This window comes from Sardina pilchardus, chromosome 10 (genome assembly GCF_963854185.1).
Source record: "Sardina pilchardus chromosome 10, fSarPil1.1, whole genome shotgun sequence".
In the NCBI taxonomy this organism is placed as follows: domain Eukaryota; kingdom Metazoa; phylum Chordata; class Actinopteri; order Clupeiformes; family Clupeidae; genus Sardina; species Sardina pilchardus.
In genome coordinates, this window is record NC_085003.1 from 9,515,601 (window position 1) to 9,531,644 (window position 16,044).

The window sequence follows — 16,044 nt, forward strand, 5'->3', positions numbered from 1 at the left end:
TTCCCGACTATTAGCCGCAGCTTATACATTGATTTTGCAAAATTTCTTCAGCTATGAGGTTAATACAGGGGGCCAGTTAATATGGTGTTTAATATGGTTTTGTTTCTTTTAACTTGCATAAAACACTGTCCTGCGGCTTATACACAATGCGGCTTATATGCGGGAAATTACTGTATGACTCATTTGGTAACACATTTTTCGATTAACAGCTGCTGCCCTTTTGCAGTGCGATAAGCTTTTCTCAGTTGACATGAGAGAGTTACATGTGTGGTTATTGGTTTATTCTGTCAGGATCGTGCCTGGAATGATTATAAAATCTGTCCTGGACTGCTTTTGTGCCACCCTGATGGCCTCCATGGCTGTGTCCAGAAGTCAAGCGTGCACGCTGGATAGTACTGTACCTTCTTTCCAGTAGCGTCTTAGTTAGCTTGCTCCTCAGTATGCGTCCCTACCTACATTTGGACAGCACTAACTAGTTGGCGTCACCTGACTCGGGGAGGGGGGTGTGTTGACGATTTGCATGACGTGTGGAGCTTGACCTGCGCTGCGCAATGGATTATGGTATACCTGAGGGCAAAAAAGATGCATCAATGCACGCTTGGAAATCACGCCAAACGAAGTACCCAACTAGTGAGAGCGCTTGACTTTCGGGCAGTCTATTCTGACGTAACTTCCGGAAAATGCACACTGCCCAGCGTGCATACTGATGTTTCAGACACAGCCCATGTGCTCTGTACCTGTCTGCTCTCATGTGATTGTCTCCTATCTGCCCCTTTCCTTATTTGGTCTGCACTTCTTGTCTTGCTAGTTTTACCCTCCATTTTTGGCTCACACCTGTTTCCTATTGTTTTGTTTGGTTGATCTGGGGGGTATTCCAAGTGTGTGGTTTAGTGATAAACCTGTACCACTCTCAGAGTGGTAAACATTCTACAACAAGAGCCCTATGACATTGTTTTGTTAGGTGAATGAAGCCATACAGCTCTTCTATTAGGAGATTTACCACTTATAGTAATTTCTTGTGTATCAGCCGTATTGTGTATAAGCCGCAGGACAGTGTTTAATGCAAGTTAAAAGAAACAAAACCATATTAACGCCATATTAACGGCCCCTGTGTATTAACCTCATACAGCTGAAGAAATTTTGCAAAATCAATGTATAAGCCGCGGCTAATAGGGAAACAACGAGTAGTCTGAGTTAACTTACCCAGGTTTGCCACTAAACCACGTACTTGGTTGGAATCCCCCCTGTTCATTGGTCTGTCTATTTATAAACTCTCTGTTCCGCTGTCCTGTTTGTCGGTTCGTCTCTCTGGTTGAGTTGAAAGTCAAGTCTGTAAGTGTTAGTTTTTGAATTCTGCCCATTGTTTGGATAGTGTCTTCTATCTTCTTGGGTTCGTCAGCCTGTCTTCAGCATTTGGTTTTGTTTCTCGTGTGCATTTACCAACAAATAAATCCTTTGACTGTACACCTGCCTTTATCGAGTCTTGTGCTTGGGTCCCCCCTGCGAAATTCTGACACGCTGTGTATAAATTTGAGTTGATAACAACAGTTTATAGAAAGACTGGAAAGCAGATGTCTAGACATATGCTTACCTTTCTGCTGCTATGCATATCCATTTAAAATAAAATAAAATGGCCTAAATAGATACAAATTCATGTGCGTATGCTCTTTCTCTCTCTCTCTCTCTGTCTCTCTCTATCTGTCTATCTCTCTCTCTCTTTCTCTGCATGGATGTTAACATTTATGTTTGCAATATCATGTTCTGCCCACCAGCTTTTAGTGTTGAATTTTGAGCCAGTCTAACCTGTCGTCACCTGACAGTATCATTTATTGCACACTTTTACAACTTAACAATGTCTTGATATTGGATTACAGTACATATAAAGATCTTAAATGGTATCATAAACATGCAAACATAGATGTTCTTCTCCACACTCATGCTGATTTGCAGTTTCTTATTTTGTACTTGTGTTTCTTGTGCAAGTTAATACTGCAGTCCAGACATGTCCATATGAGCCAGTCTAGACTTTGAATCTGTTGTGTGACTAGTCATTGGATGTAGAAATGAATTATGTAAAATATAACATTTTATATCACAGGATGAACACTTGATTATCTTTTTTGAGTGCCTCGGATCTCTCTTCTTTTTCTATATCTGGAGTCCCGGCAAGGAAGAGCACCAAAAAGAATGTACAGCTTGCAGCACTCCAAACAGACCTGTTTTTCGGACTAAAGTTAACTTAGCTTTGCATAAACACTCAGTTACACCAGTTGCTTTGTCACTCAGTGTTCCTTATAGAGTCTTGTCAAAATATGGATCTTTTTCTATTTTAAGAGGATTACTGGCAAGAATCTCAAAGAGGAGGAGATAGCCTGTGATGTTGGATGCTGCCAACCTTAAATACCGGACCTCACTGACCTGTCAATGCCAGTGACAGATCACATCTCCCCTCCCCTGTCCAAGAGCTCTCCTCTTCCAGTCAAGATTTCTCATCAGGTGAGAGATTTATATTTTCCTACCTTACTCCCTCCAAATATAATATACTCGCTCTGCTGATTGTCTTTGGAATTCCTCCTATTCATTTGCAATATAGTGCTGAAGGAATTTATCTGCTAAAATATTTGGTGTTTCAGAGAATGGTTATGGTTATGGTTATGGTTATGGTTATGCTATTTGGCAGATGCCTTTGTCCAAAACGATATACAAATAAAAACAATACAATTGATTTATCATTGAACAATTTAAAAAAGTTGGTCAGACTATAGTAGGGAGAATAGCAATATAAACAATAAACAATATAAATGCAAGCAGTAACCTAATTAAAATAAACAATGATTATAATAATAATGATAATAGTGATAATAATAATAATAATAATAATGATAAGAAGAAGAAGAAGAAGAAGAAGAAGAAGAAGAAGAACAAAATACACTTTATTTATAAAGCGCCTTTCAAGACAATATATAGGAGAATAGCAAATAAACAATGAAGTCATTTAATCATTTGTATAATATCAATAACTATGGTATGGTAAGGCTGCATTAAGTAGAATAACAATAATAAAACAATAATGTAAATTCAATCAAAGGCCTAATGAAAACAAAACAATACTACAGTATACTATGCAAACCATAACCCATAAGAAGCGCTTAATAGACTAAGTTAATATTGAACAGATATGCCTTAAGACACCTGTTGAAAGATCCAAAATATTGCTGGAACGGAGAGTACTGGGCAACTCATTCCACCAACATGGAACCACTGATGAAAAGAGTCTTGAATTTGATAGATATAGTGATGAAAGTAAACCCATTAGACCTTTAGACCTATTGTATAGAAATAATTGTATACATATAGAAAGAAATTAATTATTGGTTTGGGTTAGGATAAAAGGATGTTGCTGTCGCCTGGTGCTGATTACAATAGCTGTTCCTTTTGATATCTTGAAGTAAACAAATCAGCTCATATTATCATAACCATCATCAAATTATGATATCCCCATATCAAAGAGCATACAAAATATGCAACATGCACAGTATCGTGTTATATGCCATTTGTTATTCCAGTCCGTTTATTTTTATCTCCAAATAAAAATGATTATGATGTCATGCATATCATGTGTTCCTACAAATCGTTACAATGTGACGTTTTTCAGAAGGGATATTTTTATGTGTCTGAGAAATGCTCTAATATACGCTTGAAGGAGACACATGTGTCACCCACCTATTTTGATTATGTGAGACATTTGGACTGGTTCCCTACTCTCATCTCCAGAAAGGTTCCAGAAGTTTTGTGTCATGTGTCCGTTACCTTGGTAGTGAAACCCACACTATATTTTTAACTAGTGATCTTGCTTTCTCTACCAGCTGAGATTTATAGGCTTTGGATACCCAACCCTCACCTAATGAGGCTAAATGAAGCATGATACTCTTTGGCATCCAACTAAAATGGCAAGCTGCAGTGTAGAAGTATTGCATGCATGTGGGTTAATGAATCTGTTGCTGAGAAACCTGCCGTATTTAATTTATGACGGAACAGTATTGTGCTTTTATATCTTTCACCACCATTGACATTGACACACAGTTTGGCACTTTCACTCACTCCACTGCTGACATATGGTAGTCCAATCTACTGCAATACATAAATCACATAGCAAATGACATTGATGTTTTTTGCATGTTGCATTTGCCTCAACATGTAGTAATATCTGACCAGCAATTATTCATTTACAGTATTCTTTACATGTATGTTTTAAATATATCCTCATGACAAAAGTCACTATTTGTTAGTCTTCATTATATTTAAAAACAGATCTATTTTGTAGACAGTATAAAGGGTTTTTGTTTTTCATTCCATCACAGATAAAAAGAACAAACAAAAGCAAAGATGTCTGAGTAAGTATTTGTCCAAGTATGCTATTATATAAGTTTTGTTTTGTGCTCTGTCATTAATTCTGTTTTATGGTATTTTTCGTGGAACCTTAGGAAAAAGATGACATCCAGCCGCAAGCATCATCTGAAGGTAAATCCCCATTTTCTGTGAGAATCAGAAAATGAAGTTCAAGTTCAAGTTTAATGTAATGAAACATTACATTAATATAATGAAATACATGAGCATTTACAGTCTAAGCAAACGAGTTAAAATGCATACATGAGCTACAAGGTATTGAAAACTACTTTAATGTCCTGTTTAGTCTAGTCAGATGGGATATCATTGTCCTGTCCACTATTATTCTAACTACCACTCAAATGATGAAACTGTATAATTGCAATGATTTTGTTTGTGTAAATCAGTGGTCATAATCATGCATGATACTGATTTTGTTCATTCTCTCTCTGCCTCTCTCTCTCTCTCTCTCTCTCTCTCTCTCTCTCAAGAGTCTAATGCTTCACATCGCTGGAGAGCGAATTGAGCAGGAAGCGGTTGACGCTAAGGCTGCAAAGGAGGCCTACCTGAATGAGCATTGCCCTGAACTCTCATTACCTGATGGTCTGGAGGCACTACAGGTAAGGGGGCATTTTGATGTTATCTTGATGCATTTAATGTAGTATGTATATTTGTGGTCATGTAGTATATATCTTTTTCATGTTGTCTGTAATGTTTTTCAGAAACTGTGCAAAGAGATCCATCAAAAGATTGACAAAGTGGATGATGAGAGATATGACGCTGATTCCAAACTGACCAAAGGAGCTAAGGAGGTAATTCTGTTGTTCTGATTTTCTAAAGAAATTAATCAGAAATGCTATTCCCATTGCTGTGAAAAATACCTGCATTGCATCCTTAGGTTGAAGACCTGAAGTTCAAGGTCACTGACTTGAAGGGTATGAAGAAACCAGCTTTGAAGAAAGTACGTATGTCTGCCGATCAGATGCTGCAGGCTCTGCTGGGCTCCAAGCACAAGGTCACCATGGACTTGAGATCCAACCTGAAGCAGGTGAAGAAGGAGGTCAAGCAGGAGGCGACTGGCGACTGGCGCCAGAACGTTGAGGACAAGAAGGACAAGAAGAAGATGTTTGAGGGTGCTGAGGCGTAAATTCAAGAGGTGAGTTTTTATGAACTCCACGACATTAGGGTTACAGTTGAAGGGTCCATGTCTATGATTTGTTAATGAATGATAATTCTAGATAGAAAGGTTAGTCAATCTCTTTTTTACTCTCCTACAGACTCAAGAAGTTGACATCTTCCAGAAAAAAAGCAAAATGGATAGATGGGGGACATTTGTTCTTTTTGCTTAATGTTTTTTATGTTCCCTATACCTTGACAGAAACAAATGCCTTCATTCTCAAAATGCACTGAATTTAGATAGAGCAAGCATGTTACTGTTGCAGACCATACATATTAAACAATGGGCTTTAATGTTCCTACTGTTCTGTTTTTTTTTGGTGTATATATTGTTTTGGCAGACGTAGATTTGATTCTTGTTGTATAGTATTCAACTGTGCGGCAGATTTATTTAGCAAGATATCGAGTTTGCCCACCCCCCGTCCCACCCACCAACCTAGACGCACACAAACACACAAACACACACCATACACAAACATACACACATCTTCTTTGGCACTCTATCTTTCTCTCCCTGACATGCTCTCCATCAGTCGTACTCATGGACAAATTTAAGTGCATTTTGTTACATATAGTTGTAGTGCAGTGGAAGCCTACCCAAAAGTCAACATACTTTGGCAGACGTCGGTGCAATGGTGAGTTATATTTTGCTTTCCATTACATTTTTTTTTAAAGAACATACTTTACATTTGTGTTTGAACAAACTCGGTTCCTCAAGTTGTCTCCCTAAAGGGTTCAAGAGGATGGGTACGCAGTAGAAAGCCGAAGCCATGAGGATGGTGGCAGGGAGTGACCGAACGGAATACAGCAACTTGAGGAAACGCTCCTCCGTCTGTTTCAAGGTCCACTTCAGCATACAGTACACACTTATAGTCTCATGTACTTTCTGTACAATTTCTATCCATATTTACACCTGTGAATCCAATGGTCTCAGGTTCTAAGCATACAATCTGACTCTCCCTGAACTACACATCCTGTTGAAGTGTTTCCTGTGTGTAAAAATAAAAGTCACAGCCATATCTCATGCTTTGCACATTATATCTCTAGAACGGCTTGACGCACATGCTTCAAATACATGCTTGATACGAGCGTTTGTATGGACTCAATAAGGCGCTTGGGGGAGGTCTGCGCTCTCTGAGTGCTTTTCTAGTTCCAGAATAGTTCCTTAGATTTCACAGCAAGAGCCCAAAGATGCAGCAAGTATTGTCACACTGACATCCTAGTTGCCTCTGTACCAGTAGCTTCTGTTGATAGATAATCTGGTTCAGTTATCTCTAACTCAATTACATCTTGAAGGTATGTATCTGTACAAAAGAAGTAAGATGCAAGCTTATCAGTCAGACATATGGAAATCTTCTGTCTATTTTAAGCAAAGCTAAACTGAGCTGGATTGGCAGGAGTAGCATGACCTTAAACAGGGAAAGATATTTTGTAGCATCAGATGCTGCCAGCCATAAAAACGAGACCTGTCTATTCTGCCAATACCAGTGTTGCCTATCTCTACCCTCTCTCTAATCTCTCACCTTCAGTTCAAGTCCAAGTTTTTAATCAGGTGAGGACTTTTTTATTTACTATCTTGCTGAGTTATTTATTAGTTACTCACGTACTCTGTATCTCAATGGGTCATTGTAAATTGGGTCAAGATATATGTTAATTAAGTAAGACTGACCGTTATAATACAAAAACAGAAGTGTATGGGGTTTTTTATGTTTCTTCCATGTCTTGGTATTTCTGAGATATTATAAAGTTTATAAAAGGTCTTACTTCCGTCTTAATGATCATGATAAGGCATCTAATTAATTTGATTACAATAATATTTTAAAATATTTTGATTTAATGAAATGCAGAATGAGCTGTCCCATTGTATTATCTATAAGTAATGTAAATACAAGATCAGTGTGAAATCTGCTTTAGATTGATTTAGTAATGTTCTAAGTGGCAACCTGTGTTTATAACTAATTTGATACAAAAATATGTTAAACATGTTGTTTACACATATATTTTTAAAGATGGCAACTCTCTGATGGAAATGTTAGGCTATATAACTGAGAGAGGCATCAGAGGCAATGTCTCCCTACCCTTAACCTGGGGCACTTCATTAGTCACTTGAGATACTAACCTAAGGCTGCCCTGTTTCAAATGCCCAGGAATCAAGTGTCTGACATCTTTAAAGTGATACCCATTTCATGCCAACTGTCCTGACCGTAGCTGGTCAGCTGGACCCTTGAAATGCAAGTGCAAGCTATTGAGAAACTTCAAAACCTAGTTTATTTATGGGATCTGAAATCCCACCAACAATAATCTCATGTGACATGACGTGAATTATGTCAGTTTCCTTGTAAACATGTAAACACACGTGCTAATAAGATATTGGACTGTTCTTTAGGCTTGAGCAGCTACTAACCAGCTCAGTTATACAATAATTATGAGATCCTGTCGAGGACATCATCTTGGGCCTCTGATCTTGTTTTTGGACTTTCAAGTTTTTATTAGTTAATATGTTAATATAACAGCTTTTATTACTGTTAACTGTCCGTTTTATTACTGTTACTATTATAGTTAACCATAACAAACAACTAATTGACTAATCAAGAAAAGAATGGACGCTAATCAACTTTGTAATTAAATGAATAAAGCAGGGGTTTATATTTTTATTATTTTTTTAATATTATACTAATTGTTAATTATAACCTTATTCAGTAGGATTCAAGTTGTCTTGCAAGCAGCTACATCACTCTTCCACCAACTTGCATTTGATATAATACAGTGCCTCCGTGTGGTACCATTTGGTACATGATGCTAACTGGTTTGTATGCTAACTAGGACAGAATTGTGTAGATTTTCTGACTGGTGAAGTTTTGGAGGATCTAAGCTTAGCAAAAGGACAGCAACCTAAATGTTGCTGGCTCAGTTTTTCCCACTCAATGTTATGCAGTCTTATTACTTAACTCAATACTTATACAGTCATTTTTGTTTGTATCTAATTGCTACGAGGGTCTTTCATACATCAAAAAGCACCACATTGGAGTTGGTAGGGCTACTATAGGCCAGCAGTCAATGCCATTTCAGGGAAAAGTAATAGAAAAGAGTAATAGACATTCTCTGGTTTGTAGATTTATTTTATGGTTTTGTTCATTTTGATTATATTCATTGATATCATTGTTATTAATACTAGGCTATATAGCCTAACATAGGCATCCTCTCTAATATAATTCACTATTAAATAATTTAACTATTCAAACTACTCAACTATTTAGTTGTTTTGCATTTTCATGCACTGGTAATTTAAAAGATCTTTTTTAGTTTTTTGTTATTCCCTCTTAGATAAAGAGAACAACATCAAGCCAAGATGTCTGAGTAAGTATTTCCTCAAGATACTTGGCTGGTATCAGCCTTTGTTTTCATTTAGTCCTTCTTTCTGTTGTGCTAAACCTTGCTTTTCCCCTCAGCAAAAAGATGACATCGAGTCGCAGGCATCATCTGAAGGTAAGTCCTTGTTTTCAGTTTGCGTCATCTCCAAGACTGGTCCCTTGTTGTGTCTACAGCAGGGGAGTTATGACACTTTACCATTACCATCATATTTTTGTCAGTATGCCACTGCTTCCATGCTGATCCCAATGGTGGCGACCCCGGCTGTATTCACTTGTGTCATGGATCTGTTGACCTCATCCCCTCACCTCAGTGGGTTCTCAAACTTTTTCTGTCATTCCCCTATTTAGAGGTGGCAAATTTTCAAACCCCACCTGAACCGATTACCAGGATTTTTTTTTTAGAAATTTTGGTTTTACGTTACATTTCCCGGATGATGATAATCCCAGCCCACCTGTCATGTCTCTATTACCCACTAGAGGGGCTCGCCCCACAGTTTGAGAACCACTGTCCCACCCCCCATCCCCGTCATTGCCACATGTAAAACTGTGGTCAGATAATGAACTGCATCTAACCTTTGAAAATTCGTTGGGACTGAAATTAAATGGTGCGCTGCCCACATTGGTCACACCTGGCCTACAGTCATTTGTTTTCGTGTTTCAAATTCTCTGAAGGCCCATCATCATCTCTCTCTCTCTCTCTCTTTCTCTCTCTCGCTCTCTCATGGTTCTTCTGTCCTCAGAGCTTGATGCTTCAGATTGCTGCAACACGACTTGAACAAGAGGAAGTTGATGCTGTCGCGGCAAAGGAGGCCTACCTGAATGAGCAATGCCCTGCACTTAGTCTACCCAGCGGTGTTGAGGAGCTTCAAGTAGGCCAGTCAGAATATATAATGAATGGGCATATTAGGATACATAGTTTTTAGCTAGTTTTTATGCCATTCAAGATCATAAAGTACATTATTCACAATCAAACACCATTTAGCACAATTTTGGGACCATGACATGATAACTTGAAAATGTTACCACTGTGTTGGTTCAAATAAGTGGAAGAGACCAAATATGTTTGGCCACATAATATTATTTATCTAGGTTATTTATAGGGCTGTCAATCGGCTAAAATAAATCGAATTAATTACATACTCTGTGATTAATTAATCTAAATTAATAGTATATATCATTTTTGTTGTGAAAGCATTTTAAATATTTCAGTTCAAATGGATCATTGAATAATTAGCATTAGTGACATTAAAGTTCAAAAACTATTTTATTATTGCTTTCACTGTTCCAATAATGGCCATAACAATCTATAATTTGATGAGGTAATAAATTCAAAAGTGCCTCGGGAAGAAGTTTTTTTCACATACAGTACAAGGCATTTCAGGCCGCCATTATAACCTAGGGGCCTCAATTTCAACACTGTTTCTTTGCATTGATTTGGTACCTTAGAGTTGACGAACCTTTGTTTTCATGTTGTCTGTGATGTTTTTCAGAAACTGATCAAAGAAATCCACGGCAAGATTGACAAAGTGGATGAGGAGAGATATGACGCAAATTCCAAAGTGACAAAAGGAGCTAAAGATGTGATTCTTTTATCATGTTCTCCCATGCCAACCAGTAGTTCCCACTTCATACTTATTTTTATTATTTATTCTCTTGGGAGAGGAATCCCAAATATGAGTGAAATATGGCAATTCTCTAAGAAACAGCCACTTCTATTTGGAGGGAGGGGGGATTAGAGATGCCCTAAACTTTATTTACATGTTGTTATCTTTATGGGCCAGTTTCTTCCAAATCACCTTTGGCCTTTCAAGTGCACAGACACCCTGCTATTGTTTTACAGCAACAATTGAAATATGAGTTGTATTGTTTTATAGTTTTGAAGAGTGAAGATTTTAGGAAAAAGAAATGTACAATCTGTCACAATTACTTCATTCCTGTTTTTGAGAGGATGTATCTGACAAAAAGCCTGTGAAATGTACCAAACTGACCATATCCTCATACAATAACTACCTGTCCCCAGAAGCAAAATTGGCCGCGTTTCCCAGATTCGTTAAAGGAATAGTTCAGAATTTTGGACATAGGACCTCATTTCCAAATTTGCCGAGGTGATATAGGTCGGTGGAGACAATTTTTATCGCGTTTAACCCCTTCCTTAAGTTGCAGCGTTCCCCTTTGCTAAACTGGTTCTGAGCTAACGCAATTCAACGGTAACATCCAAAACAGTCTTACTCACTCCACAGCACACCTGAGACAATCAATGATTTATTACATTTTGAGGGACTAGGTTCTCAATATCAATCCGCTACTGCCATACAGGGAACAAATTAGGCTATTGCAATGCGATGCAAGGTTAGTTTTATTTCTAACATTGTTCTATCAACACAGACATGTGCATCGATAGTCTGACGTTATAATTTATTTGTTTCGGGTGTTCTGTGGAGACTGTTTTCAGTGGCAGGCTGGATGTTACCGTTGACTTGCGTTATCTCCGGCACCAGATTAGCAACAAATGAACGCTGCAACTTAAGGAAGGGCAGAAATTCACTGAAAATGGTCTCCACAGACCTATATCACCCCGACTAAGTTGGAAATGAGGTTCTATGTCCAAAATTCCCAACTATTCCTTTAAGAAGCTCTTAACGCTAAGATCTTCTTCGGAGCGCTCTTAAGAACGCTGTGAAAGAAGAACGTGTTTCCCAGAGTCGCTCTTACACCGTGTCTTAATTGTAAGTGACTGTGCGACTGATGTCTTTCACTAAAAGGAAACGTAAGATCGAGCTGACCCACAGCCTCTTAGCGATCAAATGCTCAGTGAGCATAGCCTGCCGCTAGGGCAGGTAAAAGTCCGGTTTACATCAATGCATACGTGCACCCCACTCGCAGGTCACATGGGCTGGAGGGTTACATCTTCTCGGCTATATTAAAGTAGACTAGCCTACATCACATGCCTACTACCACACTATCTATAAGAGAGATGGGATGCTTCTTGCATAAGTTAATATATGAATGACCTGAGCTGATAAAAAATAGGCCTAGGCTATATTGATTATCACCCTGTTTGATCAGTTAGGTTGAGTTTTTTGGAAGACTATAGGTGTAAGGAGCCGCGACCGCACAGCCCAGGCTGCAGAAGTGCTGCAAGGGCGCAGCAAATTATCTTCAGAAACAATATATTTAAGCTCACGATATTCACACTGGCCCAAAACGTTGACGGCCCACCAGGAATCCTCCAGAATCACCTGATTAGCCACCCGGGCCCACGCACGCACGCACGCACGCACGCACGCACGCACGCACGCACGCACGCACGCACGCACGCACGCACGCACGCACGCACGCACACACACACACACACACACACACACACACACACCACACACACACACACACACACGATACATGCGTAGCCTAATTGCACCTGTAGGGGCAACACGGGGCGCTGTGTGTGACTTTGGCTTGATCTTAAGGTTCTCCTAAGAAGGCAGTTAAGAACGCGTCTGGGAAAACACCCATATCTTAGCGCTCCATCTCTTTGGAGCCTTCTTAAGTCCTTAAGAAAGATCGAATCTGGAAACGCGGCCATTATGGGCATACAGTATTTGTACAGTAGCTAGATAATACCTCTAAAATCACTTTCTTCATCATACTGTTTCATCTTGTATCAGAAAATATACAGTACAACATGAGTTGATATGCAAGAGCCTAAAAGAAAACAAAAAAAAAGTAATTTTATTGCCTCCTCAGATTGAAGATCTCAAGTTCAAGGTAACAGAGATGAAGGGTATGAAGAAACCAGCTCTGAAGAAAGTACGTATGTCTGCCGATCAGATGCTTCAGGCTCTGCTGGGCTCCAAGCACAAGGTCACCATGGACTTGAGATCCAACCTGAAGCAGGTGAAGAAGGAGGTCAAGCAGGAGGCGACTGGCGACTGGCGCCAGAACGTTGAGGACAAGAAGGACAAGAAGAAGATGTTTGAGGGTGCTGAGGCGTAAATTCAAGAGGTGGGTTTTTATGAATTACACGACATTAAGGTTTCATTTAAGGGTCCATGTCTATAATCTGCTGATGAATGATATTTAAAAAAACATTTTTTTTTTTTACTTAACTCTCTTTTTTACTCTCCTGCAGACTCAAGAAGTTGACATCTGCCAGAAAAAAAGCATTATGAACATGGACAAAATGATTGGATGTGGGACATTTGTTCTTTGTGCTTAATGTTGATAGGTTATGTTCTCTACAGTACCTTGACTGAAACAAATGCCTTTTATTCTCAAAATGCACTGAATTTAGATAGAGCAAGCATGGTACTGTTGCAAACCATACATATTAAACATTGGGCTTTAATATTTCTACTGTTTTGGCTTTTTCTGTATAATGTTTTGGCAGACATAGATTTGACTCTTGTAGTTAGTATTCACCTATGCGGCAGATATCGAGTTTGCCCACCCACCCACCTAGACACACACAAACACACAAACACACAGAACACACACCATACACACATCTTTTTTGGCACTCTGTCTTTCTCTCCCTGAAATGCTCTGTATCAGTCTTACTGATGGACAAGTTTAAGTGCATTCCGTTGGGATCTAACAGATGCGCATTTGTAGTGCTGAGTGAGCCTACCCAAAAGTCAACATACTTTGGTACAAGTCGGTGCAATGGTGAGTTATATTTTGATTTCTATGACAACATCTTTTTAAAGAATGTAACTACAGTGTTATTATTCTATGACGATATCACATACCTGACTTTATGAACTATATGAAAATGTGACACCTCAGTTAAATGTACAGAGACACCTTGTGTGTGTTTGAACAAACTTGGTTCCTCAAGTTGTCTCCCTAAAGGGTTCAAGAGGATAGGTACGCAGTAGAAAGCCGAAGCCATGAGGATGGTGGCAGGGAGTGACCGAACGGAATACACCAACTTGAGGAAATGCTCCTCCTTCTGTTTCAAGGTCCACTTCAGCATACACACACAGTCTCATGCACTTTCCAGATTTTCTGAATAGTTCCTCAGATTTGGTGACACAGCAACTATAAGATGCAAAGTATTGTCACACTAACATCCCAGTTGCCCTGGTTACACCAGGAGTTTGTGTTGATAGAGAATAAGGTCCAGTTGTCTCTAACATGACGTAAAATTACATCTTGAAGGTATGTATCTGTACAATAGAAGTAAGATGTAAGCTTGTTAGTCAGATATCTGGAAAAAAAATTCACTCTTCCATCTATTTTAAGCAAAGCTAAACTGAGCTGGATTTGCAGGAGTAGCATGACCTTAAGCAGGGAAGGATATTTTGTAGCATCAGATGCTGCCAGTCATAAAAATGAGACCTGTCTATTCTGCCAATACCAGTGTTGCCTATCTCTACCCTTGAACTCTCACACCTCCAGTTCAAGTTTCTAATCAGGTGAGGGCTTTTTATTTGCTAATCTTCCTTGCAATTAATCATGTGTGAAATGTATACTGTAGGCTGCGGATGTTGGTGACTGGCGTCAGAACATTGAGTTCGAGGCTGGCATGGGTGGCATGATTTTTATAGAACCCGTCAGACATGTGGCTGATTCATTCCACAAGATGTCGACAGAGATCTGTCAGAGATCTCTTCCTCCACAGTCTCTTTCACACACACACACACACACCCTAAACACACCTTGGCTGTGTCCAAAAGTCAAGCGCGCACGCTGGATAGTACCTTCTTTCCAGTAGCGTCTCAGTTAGCTTGCTCCTCAGGATGCGTCCCTACCTACATTTGGACAGCACAAACTAGTTGGCGTCACCTGACTTGGGGAGGGGGGTGTGTTGACGATTTGCATGACGTGTGGAGCTTGACCTGCGCTGCGCAATGGATTATGGGATATCTGAGGCCAAAAAAGATGCATCGATGCACGCTTGGAAATCACGCCAAACTAAGTACTCATCTAGTGAGAGCGCTTGACTTTCTATTCTGACGTAACTTCCGGAAAATGCATTCTGCCCAGCGTGTGTACTTATGTTTCAGACACAGCCATCGACTGCACACTTTTTCGTCACATAAACACTCTCTCTCTCTCTCTCTCTCTCTCTCTCTCACACACACACACACACACACACACACACACACACACGCACACGCACACCCTATATACACTCTCCCTCTGTAATGTAATAGCAGCCATATCATTTTTATTTTGTAATGCATGTTTGCAGTGCAAGGAGAAACCTGTGAGTTAGTGAAATGGTGAGTTATAAATAACTTTCCCTGACTTGACAAACGATTATATCACTGAGTGTAATACTCTTCTTTTATTTTAATGAAATTATCATGTCATGATTATATGACATATATGAAAAATGTGACACGTTGATTCAGTCTGTAAAGAAATGTGACGTGTGTTTTATCAAACATGGCCCTGAAGTTGTCTCCTAACAGGGTCAAGAGGACAGGGGAATGGGACAGAGAGCCCATGGGCTTCTCCTTCTAACTCAAGTTGACATGACAGGTATACTGCACGCACACACTCACACACATACACAAAAACAGTACATCAGAAAGTGATTCAAATATGCGGTATATGTAGTGAACATACACACACACACACACACACACACACACTACAGATGATTCAAATGCGCAGTATGTAGCGAACACACACACATTACAGTGCATCAGAATTGATTCAAATGGGCAGTATGTGTAGCGAACACAAACACACACACACACACACACACACACACACACACACACACACACACACACACACACACACACAGAGACACACACAAACAGACACACACACACACACACACACACACTACAGTGCTTCAGAAAGTGACTAAAATGGGCAGTATGGGTAGCACACACACACACACACACACACACACACACACACACACACACACACACATACACAGATGGGTGAGCAACCACCATAGCTTGTGGGTGACAGGGGACCTACACCAGGCGCGTAACTGGAGCGTTCCGTTTGCGACTCGTAAAATCCATTTTAGAAGACTGGTCTATTTTTTTCAAATGTACGTGCCACTGTCACGTCTGATGTAGTTACTTCCATTGATTATAGTGATTATTAACTGCTGCAGCATACGCTTCGCGAATGGAACGCT

General features: G+C 39.5%; 2 protein-coding genes across 3 annotated transcripts; both read left to right on the plus strand.

Annotated features, from left to right (window-relative positions):
* The first annotated feature begins 2,411 nt into the window (after positions 1-2,411).
* LOC134093601 (troponin I, fast skeletal muscle-like) lies at positions 2,412-5,861 on the plus strand. The gene is made up of 7 exons (XM_062546735.1): positions 2,412-2,496; positions 4,362-4,394; positions 4,485-4,521; positions 4,878-5,006; positions 5,109-5,198; positions 5,285-5,542; positions 5,664-5,861. Exons 2-6 carry the CDS (start codon positions 4,387-4,389, stop codon positions 5,531-5,533), a joined length of 513 nt encoding a protein of 170 aa, XP_062402719.1. The 5' UTR covers positions 2,412-2,496; positions 4,362-4,386; the 3' UTR covers positions 5,534-5,542; positions 5,664-5,861.
* Positions 5,862-7,023: 1,162 nt separating this feature from the next.
* LOC134093600 (troponin I, fast skeletal muscle-like) lies at positions 7,024-13,282 on the plus strand. Of its 2 annotated transcripts, none has more exons than XM_062546733.1 (7): positions 7,024-7,114; positions 8,887-8,919; positions 9,012-9,048; positions 9,674-9,802; positions 10,424-10,513; positions 12,678-12,935; positions 13,063-13,282. In XM_062546733.1, the coding sequence occupies exons 2-6, from the start codon at positions 8,912-8,914 to the stop codon at positions 12,924-12,926; spliced, it is 513 nt and encodes a 170-aa protein (XP_062402717.1). In that variant the 5' UTR covers positions 7,024-7,114; positions 8,887-8,911; the 3' UTR covers positions 12,927-12,935; positions 13,063-13,282. The 2 variants fall into 2 exon arrangements, with proteins under 2 accessions (XP_062402717.1, XP_062402718.1); XM_062546734.1 differs by having other exon boundaries at positions 7,078-7,114; positions 8,866-8,919.
* Positions 13,283-16,044: the final 2,762 nt, after the last annotated feature.